This window comes from Microplitis mediator, chromosome 5 (assembly GCF_029852145.1).
Source record: "Microplitis mediator isolate UGA2020A chromosome 5, iyMicMedi2.1, whole genome shotgun sequence".
Classification (NCBI taxonomy): domain Eukaryota; kingdom Metazoa; phylum Arthropoda; class Insecta; order Hymenoptera; family Braconidae; genus Microplitis; species Microplitis mediator.
Genome location: NC_079973.1, coordinates 19,540,204 through 19,560,366, shown reverse-complemented (window position 1 = coordinate 19,560,366; position 20,163 = coordinate 19,540,204). Strand labels below are relative to the sequence as shown.

The window sequence follows — 20,163 nt, the reverse complement described above, 5'->3', positions numbered from 1 at the left end:
GCTCGGGCAACTGACAGCAGGTCACAGTCACCGCGGTCGACGGCGCCGCCACGCCGCTCACAGCTGATCTCTCGGCGCTTGTTGCTCTTAGCTTCATCTACCCTCTCTCTAAATAAATAACCGAGATAGTATATGTACATATATATTAAGTGAGTAAGGTGACTGAGTAAGTGAGCAAGTGAGCAGGTAAATGAATAACCGAGCTAATGTAAGTAACACGCGATCTTGCCTACCATATACAAGATTTAAAGTAGGATAGCGAATGGATAAACCCATCATCAGTGGATCACTTACTGACATACTATTTCGTTACGATAGTCGTACCTGTTAATCATCACGTCTTGAGCTGCGTCTTTAATCATATAGACCTTTGTACATTTTTACCAAGATAGTATAAAATTTTACTATGTACAGTGTAAACAATTAGGAGTGAATTCGGAGTGATTACGGATTTTATTTGAATCCGAATTCATTCCGTCACTCGGATTTCCGGAGTCAAAAATAAAATCACTCTGTGTTGAATTATTGTACGTCAGTTAGCAAAAATGAAACATCCGGTCTACATTTTCTCTGTCCTTGAAACAGGATTAGTTTTTATTAATTCCTTGGAAACGAAAGGAATATTATACCCAGGGTGATAAAACTGGGTATATTTTTGAGACAAAAACGCAAGCTATAACTTGTACATATAGACCTGCAGGATGTAAAGACTTAGGATAAGAAATCCCGAGTCAAAATTAAAAAGGTGATTTGAGCCTCCAAATCCTACACGAGGGTAAGAAGGTTCAAATCATCTTTTTAGAATATGAAGACCATGCATTTAAAAGGTGATTTGAACCTAAATGTGGTAACTTTGTCCGCTTTTACCAAGTTTAGGTTCAAATCATCTTTTTAAAAAGGTAAAATAAGCCTCCAGAGCCTAAATTTATAAATCGAGAAAGACTCTCATCGGATCGCGTATAATTGGTAAAGAAACAGAAGGGAAAAGGGGGCCACTAATTAGAAATGACCACCATGATCGATAAAAACTTAAAATTTTTAAATTACAAAAATAATTTCTTAGTAATAAATGTTTTGTTGTAATTTAAAAAATAATAAAATTTAAAATATTAATAATAATAGCGAAAGTTATACGAGTAGGTGTTCGAATAGAATAGCACTAAGTCATTCGAAATTCGAATTGAATAATTAGAGCCTTTGACTACTTAGTGTATGATTAATTAACTATTTTATGTGAACAATAACTACAAACGATGTATTGGAAAACTGAAACTATCAAAGAATTTGAAAAAAACTGCTGATAACTAATCTGCTGCCGCCGAGATTCGAAACCACGACCTTAAGAATATGAAGCACAACCACTGCCGCACTGCTACTCGGACACTCACGATCAATTGGAAATATCTTTATGTATTTAGAACGCAGATATTGTTATAACAATAATATCATGCTAAAGAATCGAGCTCATTCGAAGTTACAGATTAAAAGTATGGTAGGCCTTGGAGGGTTAAAACATATGTTAAAGATATCTTTTTAAAAAGGTGATTAAGTCCTCCATGCGCTTCGTTTAGGGTATTGAGGATTTGAATGGCATTTTAAAATATATGGTAGGCCATGGAGGATTAAAATACCATTTTAAAAAGGTGATTTACTCCTCCATACGCTACTTTTAGGACATCAAGGACTTAAATAACATATTACATTCAGCGGCAAGTCCAACATCAAAAGAACTGAGGCTTTGGAGGCTCAAACTACTGTTTTAATTTTGACTCGGGTTTTTTTCCGTGTATACACGGAAAAAAATTAATCGTGAATGCAACATGATGCAGTCTTGGTAAATAAACATGATGAAATCAGGTTGCATTCACATGATTTGTCATGTTTCGGTTACATGATAGTCATGTTGCGGTAACATGAGAAAATCATGTGGCATTCACATGATAATCATATTTCGGCTACATGATAATCATGTTGCGGTAACATGAGAAAAATCATGTTGCATTCACATGATTTGTCATGTTTCGGCTACATGATAATCATGTTGCGGTAACATGAGAAAATCATGTGAATGCAACATGATTTGTCATGTGTCGGCTACATGACAACATGTGGCAGCAACATGATTATCATGTAGCCGAAACATGATAGATCATGTGAATGCAACATGATTTTCTCATGTTACCGCAACATGATTATCATGTAGCCGAAACATGACAAATCATGTGAATGCAACATGATTTCATCATGTTTATTTACCAAGACTGCACCATGTTGCATTCACGATTAATTTTTTTCCGTGTAATTTCAACTATATACCTCAGATATTGTAAAATAAAAATTAATCACCAAGTGTCGAACAGAGTAAAAAATTTTGATTCTACGGTGTGGTGTGAATAATTCGGTGTAAAAATTTTTAACACTACCGGTAAAATTGAACGATTGTTTTGATTAGCCGGCTACTAGTGATCATGATTTTACTCAAATATGTATGAATATTTACTTGATTAATCTTATGAAAAATAAGTTATCTGATATTTGTTTAATTAACCGATCATGTATAATATATATCGTATTTCAATAGGGGTGATAAGATTGATTATCTCATAAATCATTAGTGGTACGAAAAAATTTATAAGAACTTATTTAGTTGTAGAGAATTGAACTTTCTGTGGATCGATAACCAACGAATTGTATTTATTGTTAGTATTAATATTGATGGAAATAATTATAATAATAACAGCAGTAGTATTCATTTAATTTCTGATGAAATAAATTTATTTTATGGATTCAGTTGTTACAGAAGATATCGGAGTATACATATTTATTTAAACTAATGTTTTTATTCCATATTGAAACCAATGATGAGTTGTAAAAACCTATTATTAGTTTAAAAATTTGTATAATTCAACGAGATTAATGTCCATGACAAGGTTTGTGAGTCGTGGTCGGACACTTAGTAGTAGTAGGACACATAGTAGTAGTAGGACACATAGTAGTCTAAAAAAAAACCAACCAAAGAAATAAATTAATAAATTTAAATAATAAAAATTTGTTGTTATGCAGGGGAAGACCGGGCAAAATAAGAAAGTGGGGCAAATTAAGACGCCACTGATTAAAATTAAAAAAAATCGTTTTTTGTTAAAAAATATTTAGACACGGATTATAAAAATGGGACAAGTTAATCAGCCCGGCCAGTGCAGGTAATTTAAAATTTCCAGTGAAAAATCTGAGGTGTTTTATTTTGCCCCACTGTCTCATTTTGTCCAACCTTTCCCTATTTGGTTAATAAAATTATTAGCTTACCGCAGGTGGTTTAGTCGGATGATAACAACCGCTTGCTTCTAATGCAACGGCGGCTAAGATTCCAATTATGAGAAAAATAAGGAAGATTCTACTCATTTTTGCTGCTTAATTACCAATGAACTGGGGCTAAAAAACGAAGAATAAAAAATAATTATTGCAATTGTTAAATTTTATTGACTATAGTTCAATATTATGGCCAAACTAACAAAATTATGTGGAAAATCACTAAAATATTTATTTAAAAAAATATAATTTCATCTAAAGTATTTGATAATTTAAATCGTATCTTCCCAATTTAGCCATAATTTAAATTGAAAAAGTCAACAATTCTATCAAATTTCTTTTTTATAAAATTTATAAATCGAGTATTTAAGTTTTACACGGAAGAAAAAATAAGTGCTACAACAGGACGCAGTCCTGTGGGAGCAACAGGATTTTCATGTTACAGCTACAGGGCACATCCTGTCGGAGCAACAGGACAAAATCCTGTGGGAGCGAAAGGATTTTCATGTGACAGCAACAGGATAAATCCTGTGAGAGCAACAGGACAAAATCCTGTTGCAGCAACAGGATTTTTCCTGTGAAATAAATAGGATAAGGAACAAGTTTCATGTATTATTTTTTTTGTCCATATAATAAAATTAGTACATGAAACTTGTTCCTTATCCTATTTATTCTACAGGAAAAATCCTGTTGCTGTCACATGAAAATCCTGTTGCTGCAACAGAATTTTGTCCTGTTGCTCCCACAGGATTTTATCCTGTTGCTCCCAAAGAACTACATCCTGTTGTAGTACCTATTTTTTTTTCCGTGTACATTACAGCTGAATTATTGAATTTAATCAAAAAATCATTAGAATATTTTTTGTTAGAAATAACATTTTCTGCAAAAAGTATTCTAATCATTTTTTTGTGTTTCTAATAGTTGAGCAATAAATTAAAATAAACTATAATAGTAAAATGCCTAGTATGCTTACCAGTTGAATTATTTAATATCACTTACAACTTGATGTAAGTCAGAAATATTCATAATTAAAATTCATCACAACCGAGGTATTTATATGATTTTCCAAGGATTTAATTGCACGGATTGAGTATAGATATGTTTTTACCAAATTACTTCACACGAAAAAATTTGAAAAATAAACACTTCATAAATTATCGATAAAAAAATATGTTACTGTTTAAATTTCACAGCTTGTTACGAAGTCTGGTATCATTATTCAAATAAATTTAATGAATAACATCATTGTTATTTTTGAATAATTTAATATGTCCTCATAATTAATCAAAAATTGTGTAAATCTGTAGATTTTGAAATAAGACTTAATTACACTTCAACGATTTAGTCAATAATCTCTTGAAAACATCAGGTAAATTTAAAAATATGTCACTTAACTTGACACAGAACAAATATAAAAGTAAAAAACAATTTTTTTTTTTTTTACTTTTTTACTTATGTAAATGATTATTTATTTTGACGTATATGTAATTTATTTCAGTTTAAATTTAAAAAATCAAAAGGGCTTTTGTTGCCCATGAGAAATGGTCCTAATTTAATATGAATCAGTCTAGTAGAATTTGACTTGTTCAAAAACCTTAAAATAAAATCGCACTCCTTTTTTTTAACTTTCTTTGAACCCTTTGGAAATGATCTGATAGATCAATATCCAAATCTAATCACCTCCAGGATATTTTTAATTTAATGAATTGTAAAATCCTGAACAAAGTAAACTGAAAACAATGTCATATTTTTTATTCTGATAATTTCAATCCAGTGTTTACAAGAATCAATTGCGTTGTTTTAAAAATATCGACGCAGAAAAATTAAAAAAATATCCGTAATTCCTTACTTCTGTTGGATATCTAACAATAGGTCGAATATAAAATTCCAAAAGTTGAAATTGTGAGTTTCGTTTCAAGCATAACTTTAATTTGTAGAGTCAATCGTTTTTCAATTTCATCGATTTGAACTCAAATTTTTTTTAGCTCAAAAACATTGTAAATTTTTGTGGTTGGTCCACAAGGTCAATTATTTTTATAATTTAAAAACCAAATTTGCTTCCTTAATACATGGAGAAAATTTTATTATGATAACTATCTTCGATACTAAATTTTTACATTCAACTATTTGAAATGGTAGGAAAATTTTTCAGTGGTACAATAATTAGTTTTACTATTGAGAATGATAACAGTAACAATTGATAGTAGTGACGATTACTATTGAAGATGCTAATTGTAGCTATTAAAGATTATAATTGTTGCAATCGAAGATGGTAAATGTTACCATTCAAGGTTGTAAAAATTCTGGTACAAAAAATAGGATAAATTTATATAAATCTAAATCTTTTATTTATATCCATATCTTAGCTATGTACATTTTGCCCTTTAAATAATTAAAATAAGTAACAATACAAACTTTCAAGTCCGAATATAATCAAAATTTCCAAATATTGGAGCTGTTATTAATAACTTTAAATGATTGGGTATGATCATCAATACCCATATAAAAAAAATTTTGTTCATAATAAATTTAGATTTGAATTTCATGACGAAACTCAGATCCCGACACAAATATGACTCTCATCATGAATTTACTCCAACTATTCGTCTAGAAAATCGGTACCAATTATAAAATTAATTTATCACATCTTTGAATTGGACTTGGGATGACTTCGATAGAAACTTGCTTGAATTTTTACTGAATCAAACCTTTTGTCAAATTTATCGATCCGGAAATTGACAATAAACTTTTTCTATCAAGTACTTGATTTACGTAAATCAGTTTCGATTGTAAAATTAATTTAGTGAATGAACTTCGGATCCCTTGGATTTAAATTTTACTGAGTCATAATCTTGTCGTGATTAAAGTTGTTGAAACAAAGTAATTACGAAAGTCATATTTGTGTCACGATCTGAGTTTCGAGAGATGAAATTTAGATCTAAATTCATTATGAATAAAAATTTTTTTACACGGGTAATCAGTATTTTTTTTACAACATAAAATAATGGAGTATCACTTGATCTGTAATGCCGATATTTTAAGTTTTAGTTAGATTAGATAGTAATTATTATTTGGGCAGATGGTAACTATTACCATCGGGTTATTAAGAATTATGATGTTGACAATAGTTATAATTAGTTGAGATAATAAAAATTATAATTTCTAATTATCATAAATAATTGTAGATTTTATCATAAAGTTGGTATAGATACTACAATTCAGATTGTTTATCTAAGAATTTAAATGATATTCACTGCTATCGAATTCAGTATAAACATTTTACTATGACTAGATGATAAATTTTACGACAAAATTCTTTCCATGTATATTAGACTGTGTCAAAATGAGTTGTTATTTTTTCTTTCGATTGAACGTATCTTAAAAGTTTCTTCAATATAAAAAAAAATTCTCTCAAAATTTGAGCTCAATATCTCAAAAATTGAGCTGGCGCAAAGGGGGATCTCTTTTCCCATTTAAAAAACATTGTAAAATTTTTTTTTTTTTTATTTTTAAAATAACTACACGAAGAAAATTTTTTCAATTTTGCTTTCCACTGTCTTAGAGGAAATTTAATTCTCTACAAAATTGTCGATGTCTATTTTTTTTCTAAACTCAACAGAAACGAAGTTACAGAGGGCCGAATAGGAGGAAAAAAATAATTAATGAATTAATAACAGAAAAGAATTTATTATTTTAACTTATCAATTAATTAACTCAATGTACTCCATTATTCATCAAAAATTTTTGAATTCAACATCATTTCGAATTAATAATAAAACAAAATTTACAATAACACATAAATTAATTATAACACAGAATTTAATTAAATTTTACAATGTTATTTAAATGGGAAAGGAGACCCCCCTTTGCGCCAGCTCAATTTTTGAGATATTGAGCTCAAATTTTGAGAGAATTTTTTTTTATATTGAAGAAACTTTTAAGATACGTTTAATCGAAAAAAAAAAATAAAAACTTATTTTGACAGTCTAATGTATATATTTTATTAAAAATTCACATATCGGTATGCTATTAAAAAAAAAAAAAAATTAGTTATTTTTTTTTTTAAGGATAATGTGATACTTTATGGCCTTTATTAAAAAAAAAGAAAAAAGCCTTCATATATCCTAAAGTCATTAAACTTTTCCATATCCGTTCAGTTAATCCTTTGTCTTTTATCATTTTTTTTTTACTCGAAAACCTGACTCGAGGTCTAAAATCTCCAATAAATTAGTGTTTCAACAATACATTTATGTCCCGAAAAATAGGATCACAATATTTTCCACTGAGACATTTATTAATTCGTGTGTGTTCCTTATCACAAATACAATTAATTAAATTGTATGCCTTTATTTTTGTCTAACTGACTATGCCTCTATCAATATTGTTAAAGGAGAAAAAATAATTTGTGACAGCGATATCTCTGTTGTAAATTGAATTGAGCTATTGAACTTTCAGATCACCAATTAGTGTCTTTTTATAGTTTCAGCTTTTTATTTATAATTAATTATATCAGAAATCCAATTAATCCTGCCAGTAAATAAATTTGAATTTTAATCTCCACCGAGATAGAGAAATACTTTTAACAAGAAGGTATTGATACAAAAATTTATTACATTGGTGATAACTCTCGAAAGAAAAATTCTTTTTGGTGAAAATTTTTAAAAATCAAATAAACACACTGACATTTTTACGTCAGTAAAAAATTGATGTTTGAGAAAAAAAAAATAATTACAAGTAATTATTATAAATACGAAAATTTTGTAAATATTTATTTAATCAAATAATAGACAAATAAATTGATTAACCAGCTGTCTACTATAATTAACTTTTTTTTGCTTGGTCATTAATTCCAAAATTATAAATCGATATCAACAAAAAAATATTTTGTTTTTGCAAAACGATAATTAATATAATCGATAAAAATTTAAATATCCAGGAACTCCATCCATATAAATTATGAACAATATATCTAAATCAATCAAATTCAAATCAATAATTAAAATATATACTAGTATACTTATAATTAATTATTTATTCATTTATATGCGATACTTATATAAAAAAAATTTTTTTTGATAGATATATTGACAAATAATTTATTAGATCATTCAATTAAACAAAAATTAAAATATTTGAAATGAATATATGTATATATAATATGCCGCCAGATTTGTACATTAATAAATATATTTATTTTCTCTGATATACATATGTATACATATTTATAAATATATAAATGCAATGTCATGGGTGTGATTAAAAACCTGAAGAACCCGTCACATGAATTGAGTAAACGACGTAATTTTATAGTACCCGAATTATTCCGGGCACGTTCCAGCTGACGAAGCTTTGACTCTGGCTCTGGATCTGAAAATAATGGGAGCCAATTTGTGAAATCTCTTAAACTCTTGAGTAACCACTCTAACAGGGATGTATCAGCGTCCTTGGGTGTGAAAGTCTTCTCAAGACTTTCTTCGAGGGAAAGGTCGTGTCTACACTTGTAAATTCCTTCCTAACTTCTTATTCTATAATTAAAGTTATACCACTAAGGCTCTATTATTATTATCCAATAGCTATTTTAAATAATTTACTAACACAAATTCTTGTCCTATCTAAATAATTAAACGACATCCGTGATAATTCAAAGTGTACAAACAATTATTCAAGTTCCTCCCGGCAGGATAATTATACGCAAACTATCCGAAGAAGGATCACACGAGACTTATTTAATTAAACTGACTACATTGTATCCACAATTATATACCAAGAACCTACTGACCAATAATTTTAATAGCTTTGTCTCAATAAAAAAATTTTTTTCAGAGTATCCACCCCCTAGATGTCTCACAAGGACATTGTTCAATAGTCCACAGGACCTAGTGATGCCGACAACATTTAATTTTACCTTTATCTGCATTTCTCGCATGCCTATACGCCCTCTTGTCGGGCGTAATGCATTTGCCCGTAATGTCGCCGACGGAAATTCCTATGGCAACAACGTAAACGACCACGACAACAACTACGACGCTGTGCAGAATACAGGGTCAATGGTCATCTAAAAATATTTGCGCACATTGTTCCTTAACATCCAGCATTGTTCAAGATCTCAATTCATTTTGTTTTTGTTTTTGTTTTTTATTACTCTTTATTATTATTTTTGAAATTTAAACTCAATTAAAATATAAATAAATAATGTAACAATGAGCTCTGAGCAATAAATGGAATTTCGCTTCAACCAAATATGGATGTCATAAATAATATTTAATCATAATTACATATATAATATAACACCTATTAATTAAATAAAATAAACTTTAAAAGGAAGTTCTTTTTGTTTTTTCAATATTTATTTTGTATAATTCTTCATTTAGAAAAAAAAATTCTATGGGGTAGACAACTTTTTGTTCAGAAAAAGACTTGATAATAGTGAGGAAAAATAAAGTGGATCATTTATTAAGAAACCTCATAAAGTCAATTTTTTAGGGGAAACAAACAACATTTTTCTTAAAAAATTTACCATAAAGATTATAAATGAATAACAAAAAATAATCATATTGACGTCGCTTAAAGAGATTCCAAGGGAAAACATTTTATTTTTAAATTTATACTCCTTAAAAAATTAATTTAAAGTTGATTGACTTATGGGGTTTCTCAACAAAACAAGTGAAAAGTAAAAAAAATTAATTCATTTTCAATTTTTTTTCATCTAAATCATTTATTTTACTTATAAATTGAAGTGCAAAATATGTATTTGTACTTCAAATCATTAAAATCACAAAAAACAAAATTTATTCTCAACTTATTTAAATTTACATTTTAATAAGACGTTTTATAGACTTTATTTATCAGTATTAATACAAGTGGTGTAAGTAGAGGAATTTAAAAACCCGTCAATTATTGAAAACCACTTAATACTGAATCGAACAGTTGAATTATTTTTCAGCTACTTTATTACATAGATTGGTATGATTATTGCGTAAAGTAATTACTCAAATCCTTGATACCCGATTCTATTGATTTAAAAGAGAAAATTAATCGGTAATTACATTGGATTTTATATTTCAATCTTCGATATCGTTTTCATTGTTCTTACATAATCAATGATTTATTTTCCAATCAATCATTTTTAAAATTAAATTTTATTTTTTAATTCATTTAAATTACATATTATTAATATATTAACATGGATTTAAAAATCAAAAGACCGACTGGTTGGAACTTTTATTTTAGTTTGTTTTTCTCGCATATTACGTCTAGCTCTTCTTTCTAATCTTTTTATTTGTAAACGCTCCATTAATTCGTCCAGGCAACCAGATCTTTTTTCACGACAATCAACTGGTATACCACCAGCTGAACATTTACAGTAGTGACAGTATGTTGAAAAATCTTCCATTGGTGTACATTCACGATCGTCTATCATGAATAATTATTATTATTATTATTTTCATTTCATTTTTACTATAATCAACTTTATTAATTAATTATTTGTTAACAGAAGAAATTTAGTCATGACGGACTACTTAAATAGTAATTAATTCTTGTAAATTTCAATCCCTGTACACAGTTCGTTTTTATAAATTTTGAAATTCACCGCCATTATTAAAGAATTTTGATCAAAAAAATTTTTCGGAGTACTTCAAAAAATTTTTGTTTCGGTAATTGTAATTACTATCGACAATTTCATTTTATTTTTATCAAATAAGTCTATAATTAGTTTTTCTCAACTTTTTTAACTTCCCGCCAAGAAAATTAAAAATTTTGAAAAATTCGAGAAGTTATTGGTTTCGGTCCGATTTTCGAAAATCGAGTTTTCATTAGATCGTGACGTTTTGAGGTCCTAGAAAACTATTCTGACTATTTCTAGGTGATCTAGGGATCTTTGGAACGAATCAATAACCGATTTGAACTTGCTTGGCGGCAATCGAAAGGCTTTACTAAGCTAGAACTCAATAGATTTTGTAGTCGAGTAGTTTACAAATACGGAAAATAAAAATTACAAAAATTTTTTTTTTTAGTTTTTGTTGCATAATTCGTAAATCGCTTGACTGATTTGTTTCAAAGTTTGATCAAATCCAAGTCTCAACAAGCTCTTTCGATTGCCGGAGAGCACCTGCAAATCGGTCGATTTTTTTTAAAGATATCTTCGGACAAAAATGAATTTTTTTCAGCGAAATGTATATTTTTTCGGTGCAATCGTTTTTTGATCTCGCAGAGCTCAAAAGTTTATCAATTATAGCTCTCCAAGCTCAAAAACAGGGGGAAGTGTTGGAGTCAACCGTTTTGTCAGATTTTTTTTTGAACTGGGTTATCTCCAAAAAATTTATTTTAATTTTTAGGGATCTTCATTTTATCCCGAGAATGATATTTCAAAATTGATATGAATTTAAAAAAAAAAAATAAAATTGCCGTTAAAAAAATTTCATTTTTAAATTTCCAAATCCCGCTGTGCCGCGATTTTCTTTAATGAACTGTGTATTTAAATAAATAAATAAAAAGTTTTTTATTTTTTAATTTATTAAAGAATAATCGTTAAAACTTGAATATAAAATAAACTTACGAATCGGTCTTTTGAAGGTTTTAGAACATGTTACTTGTTCGCATAAACTGCCGTATCCATGACTTTTACAAATACATTCGCCACAACCTTCCAAGTCTAAATGTTTTTTATTTGGCTCACAAATTGAATTTTCATCTAGTGTTTTGAATTTTTAATTCAACGAAACAGCAATAAAATTTAATATAACATTTACTGTTAAATATAAATATAAATATATAATATATAATATATACACATATTTTTAACTTACATTCAGCAGCTCTACGTCCGTTAAATTCACTGTAACCCGATACTGAAATAAAAATAAAAAATAATTTCAGCAAGTAATGATTGTAAAATAACATTTTTTTAGTAGTACAGCAATTGAATAAAACTGCGAACCAAGAAAATAGCCGCGTAATTTGAATAAAATAACGAAATGTTTATTGTAATAAAAAAGTGATTTAATGAAACTGAAAGTTTGCAAAATTCAGATGTAAATTAAATGAAATAACGAAATGTTATTTTACAATAAAATAATCAAAATGTTGACAGTTAAATTGTTATAATTTACCAGTCAGTAAGATGATAATAAATATTACAACATGCGAATGTAACGACATTGTGGGCGTGAATCGAGAAGCTCTTGCCGTTAGAATGCCCTATATACTCTTGTATGTACCACTCGTCTTGTTAAGTTTGTCATTCACGAGCAGCTCGACCGTGAAATAAGCTCCATAGAGTGTCAGGAGGTTGTTTTAAAAACTTTATAGCCGCGTAGAACTTGATTTACGATTTAACTATTGCTAGATTTTTCATCTATGTACATACATCTACATGTAATATAGTTTTTTAAAAACCTACACTGCACTATGACAAGCAAACAGAAAAAAAAATTTTCATTGTTGTCTGATGGTTTTATAATTTCAATTTCCTCGCGATAATAAAATTCACGAATATTTTATTGAAAATATGATGATTTAAATAATCAAAATTATTTTTTATGAAGCCTTAATTAGTTTTTATTTAAAATAATAATGAAAAGAAAATATGTAGTTTTGTTTTGAAGTTGAAATAACTATTTTTTTTTTGTTTTTTTTTTTTTTTTTTCAAAATATGTTGTAGTGATTTTTTTTTTGCATGTGAGTGTGAGGACACGGTTTCGTGATGATCCTGAAGTTAGCCGACAATTCAAAATTTTCGGATTTTTTTTGCAACAAATAAATTACAAAAAAACAAAATCTAAAAATATGCACATGTAGAAAATTTAAAAAACTATAAGTGCAATTTTTTCAAATACTTTTTTTTTTCAATATTTATGGTTTCAAATAAATTTCAAAAATTATTAGACGTCGGCTAACTTCAGTATCATGTTTCGTGGTATTAATTAGTATTTGCTACAAAGATCGGGTCCAAAAATGGGTCTGAGCAAATTTTAAGGCTTCAAAAAAATGAAAAATATATTTTTGTTTTAGTATAAATACATCTCTCATCAAAGACATTTTGTAACTCTAGTTATATTTTTTTTCTAAAACTTAATTACGTAAAAACACTATTTTGACTTGAATTGTTAATTATACAATAAGAAGATATAAAATTTTAACAATAAAAAATACTCATATAACAGGAGATTTATGTACTCGTGTAGTTAAATTATAAAAAATTTATCATATATTAAAATAATAGCGCGGATCTTTGTGTTAAAAAAAAATATACACGCATGTTTAAAGTAAAATAAAAAGTACATTTATGACTTATGACCACAATATTTCAAAGTACAACAAAGTGTGAATAATTATATTTATAATTATCATTTGTCATGCATTAAGTTGATAATAAGTGTCATAAATATCGTTTGAAAATGTCCAAATAAAATAATGGGTTTAAAATACTCAAAAAAAAAAAAACCAGTAATATATTTTAGAGTTATAAATATTTAAATCAACATTAATCAATATCTCACATAACTTAAAAACAAATTTATGACCACAGGTCACACACGGGAAAAACTGATGTTATATATGTGGGTATTATAATTGAAGATTGCTTTTTCAGGCAATTATCCTTATCGTAATACACTTTTCGTAGCAATATTGCTGCTGACCTTGCATACAAATTTTAATCTTTATTGTGAATGACAAATCGCTGTAGGGTATTTAATATATATATATATATATATATATATATATATATATATATATATATGTATTTTTTGTTTGCTTTTTTGTCGGAGACAGTAATTTTTTTAAAATAATAGCAACAAATTATATAATTTTTTTAAATTTTCAGCCTGCATTCAATAAAATACTTCTAAGATCGCGGATGTTCATCTCATTAAAAAAAAAAAAAAACATTTAAACAATTAGTTCAAAAAATAACTCACCTTTTCTTGAAAATTTTCAATTTTCACGCCGGAAAGTTAAGAAAATGTTAAAACACAAAAATAATTATAATTTTTACGGAGAAAAATTCTTTCTAAATTATATTGGGATTTATTTTAAATGAAAAAAATTTTTTTTACGAAAGTTACATGTTGGTCATTCTGTCAAATTAAAGCTCATGATCGCGAGATTCTTATAATGTTATAATATTTTTAAGATTAAAAATTTTTTATGTACCTGAAGACCAGACCGTTTTTCGTGCAACGAAAGTGAAAAAAATTTATGTAGTTTGACTGCTGAAGGAGCAGTTCCGAGATTGGGGTGGCCTAAGATTTTCAGCTGACATACCAGCATCTATATGTGAAAAATTTCGGAAATCTAGTCATCCAGTAGGGTTTTTACTTTTAAATTTTCATTGCGTGAAAAACGTTCCGATCTTCGGGTACATAATTTTTTCACAATTTGGCAGTGTAGATTTTTGTTCAAGAATCCCATGATTGTACAATCATCGAAATCAATAAGTTTAAGAGTTAATGATAAAATTTGTCTTATTAAGCCTACATGATAATAAAAATAAATAAAATATTCGAGAGTAAATTCGTAAAGATTTTAATAAATAATTCAATTTAAATCATATTTAATAAATTTGGTATAGTAATACTCGGACAGTCACGTACACGCAGAGAATTTTTGAGTAAAAATTACCCATAAAGTTTGGTACTTTAAGGACATCTAACCAGTAACTAAATTTTTACTATGTTATTAGTAGAAATTGCACTTCATTTACATGCTATCGCGTCGTATATTTTACCTCTATATTTGTCCTCACAGTATCAAACTTTTTGGGTAATTTTTACTAAAAATTTCTCTGCGTGAAGTGCTGTAAGTTGCTCGTTTTTAATGATCGAACTAAAGAACGCTCATATTTTGTGACTTTATTATTAAAAAATTTATAAATATATTTTATAAATTTTTTATTAAGTAAATTTGATCTAAAAGCAATAAAAAATACCGTAGATGATTTTTAAACGATGATATTTGTTGCAGAAAAAATTACATGGTTTTATATTAATCAACTAACTACAGTCACTTCTCGTTTTCAAATATATTTAATTTTTGAATCGAAAAGTCGGTAATTATTAAAAATTATTTTCTTATACGACAAAAACAAAGTTATAAAATATATATAAATGTTCATAAATAGTCAAGGTTCGAGTTAAATCATAATGAATTCATAACAATATGAATACTAAACGTTATCAGTGAAATATTTAACAAAATAACTATCATGGCATAATAAAAAAACGAAAAATGGCATGTAATTAAATTAATTACATCCTGTTGTCTAGTTATTAAAAAATATAACTAAGCAAAATATCCAAATTTAAATTAACATAATTAACATAATGTATATATATAAAAGTAATGATAATAAAAAAATTAAGACATTAATTAATTAAAACGGAAGTTCATAAAAAGTAATTACTGTCATATTTAAAAAATAATTATAATAATTTATTCTTAAATAATTTTAATAATTTACAATACGCGAATCTTAAGTAAACAAAAATGAAAGGTCATGTCATAATTCATCATCATACACAATTACTTATAAATATTTTATCTCGTCTCGCCTACATGAAAATATTTTAACTATTTTTCTATTGTCTCATCTTCTATATCCTTTTCCGTAAAATATTTATAAATACCATTATATATTTAATAATGAAATGCAATAATACTGTGTTATACCAACATAAAATAATTCAAATACTCAGTAATTTTGAATTGCACAGATTTGAGAATGCACTGTGACATTTATATAGAAATGAATAAAATCAATCAAGATGCTTTTAGTCAAGTAACGTAACACGATAAAAGCTATACCAGACAGCATTTATAAAAATAAAAATAAGAAGGATCTCGAATTAGTATCCGGTTAAGAGACTTTGATTTGTATGTTTTCTTCAGCGTCGCACGCGCCCCAGGGTATAAATGCAGTTAACCATTATAATATTATATTAACCATAAGTGTATTGTAGCCCGATTTAATACACATCCGAATCCGAATGGAAGATAAATAAAAAAAAAACATGAATATCAAGTTGAGAAAGGATACAAAAGAAAGAGAGAGTAATTAAATTAGTCAAGAGTTGTTTGTAACTATTAAAAATAATTTGCATTTATACATAATTAATTAATCAAGTTTAATAAAAGCGCTTCTGGGGTTTTTGTTGGTAGAAATATTTCATCTTGAATAAACGTGTAAAACAGTAGCAGACCACCGAGATTTTCACTGCTTAAATAAATTCAAAGTAATTCATTATTAAAGATTGAATAATTTTATCGGCTATTTATAATATATTTAATGGCAATTAAAATTAATCATGTATTTTTTTATAAATTGTATTACTTATTATTAGGAATGTACGAATAGTTCGAGCTTATGAATCATTAGTATCGAATCGAGCTATTCGATTCAAACTTCGAATCGAATTATTCGGAAATTTACAAATAATTCAAAAGTTTTCTTTTGAACGACTTGAAATAGTAACAGTTTTTTCAAAAATTCAAATTTTTGTCAGAAGTAAATAGAGCTTAGACACGAATCTACGAAAAAATTATGTTTGGTTACTTTAAAAACTATGCTCTCCGTTGAATAAATATTGAATATTTGAAAGCTGATCAAAATTTTTTTCGATTCGAATAATACACTGTAAAAAATCACCGGGGTAAGTCCAAGCGGTGTAGGTGTTAAAATTATCGGTATTAAATTCACCCCCGAAAGCGGTGTGAAAATAACGCTGCTACCGGTGTAAATATTCTAGACCGGTGTTAAAATAACGCCGCCGCCGGTGCAGATATTCTTTACCGGTGTTAAAATATTTTACTTTATGAATATTTTTACTTACTCGATCACTATACTTGTTAATAAATGATATTTTTTATTAATTTTCATAAAGAACTGACATTTTTTGTGTTTTATAATCTTTAAAGTTAATACTCCAATTGTATGCAATTTACCTCGCTTTTACACCGGTTACCCCGCTTTTACACCGATTATCCCGATTTAACACCGGTATTTTTAACACCGGTGTATTACTCCTCATACACCGGTGTAATTTCATTTTTACACCGGGCGGAGTTAAAACGAGTCCATTTTTAACACCGCTCTTTTTACAGTGTACGAACAGATTTGAATTATTTAAAAAAAGTTTCCTATTTTGCAAAAGTTTCGAATAATTCAGAAATTTTAATTATTCGATTCCAACTTGATTCGCACACCTCTTCTTGTTATTTATAGATTAAAAATTTGTACAGAGGTAAAGTTAATGATAATAAAACTAATTATATTTTTATATATGTGTTGTTTTAAAATAATTTTTGTTTGAAAATTCCGGCTTCTTAGCAGTACAAAAAAAGAAGTGAGTACTAAAAAAAAAGAAAATATTTTTTTTTCATTTTATTACGACAAGACATGCTGTGATTTTTGCATTATAAATATATATGATATATACATAAAAGCAGAATTTTGAGATCACTCTTATAAGAAACAAAATGAAAAGTATTTGACATTGATAGCTATGAAGGTGCAAATTGGAATAGCGTCTCGAAGAAATTACTAACACGAATCAGCCCATTTTACGATCGTAACTTTATTTAATGTATATACCTGTTAACTATATATATTTTTAAAAAAACTGGACTTTTAACACAGACACTTTTCTGTAAAACATGTAAATAAAAGAATCTCAGATGAGTCTAAAAAATATTCATGTTGATTTTTAATCTCAAGTAAAGATAGATTCAATTCCTCAGCTTTTTAAATTAAAAATTGAAAAATTAAAAAAAAAATTAGTGAAAATTATCTTCACATGATCAATTTAGAATTTACTTGAATTTAAAAAATTTGTCAACTTTAATAACTAGAAATAAATAATTAGTACTACATTTCGACAATGTCATTATTAAAACATTTAACGTAAAGTCTCTAGATAATTTCTTTCATTTTCTTTTAAAAAATTTCTCTATTATAATTGAAAAAAATTTGTAACATTAATTTCAATTATAATTAAAATCGCAGGGAGAAGAATAAAAAAAACATTAGAATCTGAATACTGATAGATGTTGGAAATATTGCCACTGGTATTGCGACTTCATCAGCAATTAATTGTGATCTTTCACTAAGTATTAAAAAAAAAAAATTATAACTGATAAAAATTAAATAAAAAAGTAGATTTTGGGGTTCTAAATTTTTTTAAACATCACCCCCAGCAAATGATCTTTCACTTGATTCGAATCTGAAATTACTTCACTTGAAATGTAAGTGAAATTATCTCGAATTATATATATTGCAGTGTTTTAATTTATCGAAACTAATAATAATATTAGAACTTTATTTTTAAATGACTTAAGCAAATGATCTAATATAAATTCATTAGTGAACCGATTCCGCTTTGCTATTAATGCAAATAAGTTAATTACCTCGTTGATAGTTTCGCTGATATTAATTAATATTAGCAGTTATCGATATTTACTTTCATATTAAACTTGTATAAACTTGTATACCTCTATATATTACATTTAAATTAAATTGAAAAAAAAAAAAAAATTACATCAATTTTATTAAGAAAAATTAACATATTTAAATATAAATGTTACCAATGAAAATAATTATTATGCAACATCCATATAAAATTTTCCTTAAATTAAATAATAGAATTAATTAAAAAATAATATTTCAGAATGAATTTTTTTAATATATGAAATAATAAACTTTGCGATATTGATTAAGCAGCATTTAATTTTATTGTTACCATCCGGATAGTTGGTTAAATAAAAAGATAAAAACTCAGCAAGTCTGAATTTTTAACAAGGTCGACCAGTGGTGCCAGGAGTTTCTCCACCCTCTTTATCTCTCGACGTTGACCAATGCCCTCGGGATGGGCCGCAGCCGCGAGCCGCGAGACCTGACTGCACCGACGTGATTCTCTTTATAAAAGTATGTACACTTTTCAAAGAAATTCTCCACTACATTACACATTACACGTTACATTATACACTACAGGACACCTTTCTCATTTGCATAAAGCATCACCACCACGCAATGCACGTAAGTCACGGCGTTATTTTATCCTTTTTAATGCAACATCAACATCAGCATCAAAACCAATATCAATATCATTACCAATACTCACATAATAAAAAATCTACGACGACGATTATGATGATGATGATGATGATGACAACTCATCTTATTTTTTAGCATATAATTTAATCATTTAAATTACTTTAATGTATTCATGAATCAGCCAAGGTTGCTTACTTGTATCTTCACAGTTTTAATTTAAAAAAAAATTTATTCTTAAAAATTATATCACTAGTTAATCAACTTAATTGCATCTTAATGTTATTTTCATGTTTAATTAAACAAAAAAAGTTCACATACACACACATACACACATCCACATACACACATCCAGATGCACACACACGGAAGACGTCCATCTGAAAATGGTCAGAATAGCATCCTAGGACCTCAAAACATCGGGATCTGATGAAAACTCAATTTTCGAAAATCGGACTGAAACTAATAACTTCCCTTTTTTTGAAAATTTTCGTACTGGCCAGGATCAGGTTCGAATCACAACACTGAGAAAATTGAATAATAGGAATTACTATCTAGTTATGGTAAAATTTTTGACCATCAATCCGACAGTAGTGAATACTATCTAGATGATTGTATAAATCATCTAGATTGTAACGTTCACCATATTTATAATAATTGTTACGATCCTGTATGTTAACTAGAGTTAATTATTATTATTCTAAATAGTTATATTTATGATCTAGATGGTAACAGTCACCATCAGAAATTACAATAGTTACCATCTGAAGTAAGTAGAATTTAAACATTTTTTCATAGCATTCAATAATATT

The 20,163-nt window shown here is 27.6% G+C and overlaps 1 protein-coding gene and 1 long non-coding RNA gene across 2 annotated transcripts; both read right to left on the bottom strand.

Annotated features, from left to right (window-relative positions):
• Window positions 1-2,752: 2,752 nt before the first annotated feature.
• LOC130668604 (uncharacterized) lies at window positions 2,753-4,390 on the bottom strand. Its single transcript, XR_008990058.1, has 3 exons — window positions 4,280-4,390; window positions 3,304-3,429; window positions 2,753-2,997 (listed from the first exon to the last, which is right to left on the bottom strand). It is a non-coding gene; the product is annotated as an uncharacterized LOC130668604 (long non-coding RNA).
• Window positions 4,391-10,034: 5,644 nt separating this feature from the next.
• On the bottom strand, window positions 10,035-12,571 carry LOC130668208 (uncharacterized). The gene is made up of 4 exons (XM_057470375.1): window positions 12,417-12,571; window positions 12,114-12,155; window positions 11,864-11,998; window positions 10,035-10,719 (listed from the first exon to the last, which is right to left on the bottom strand). The coding sequence occupies exons 1-4, from the start codon at window positions 12,463-12,465 to the stop codon at window positions 10,496-10,498; spliced, it is 450 nt and encodes a 149-aa protein (XP_057326358.1). The 5' UTR covers window positions 12,466-12,571; the 3' UTR covers window positions 10,035-10,495.
• Window positions 12,572-20,163: the final 7,592 nt, after the last annotated feature.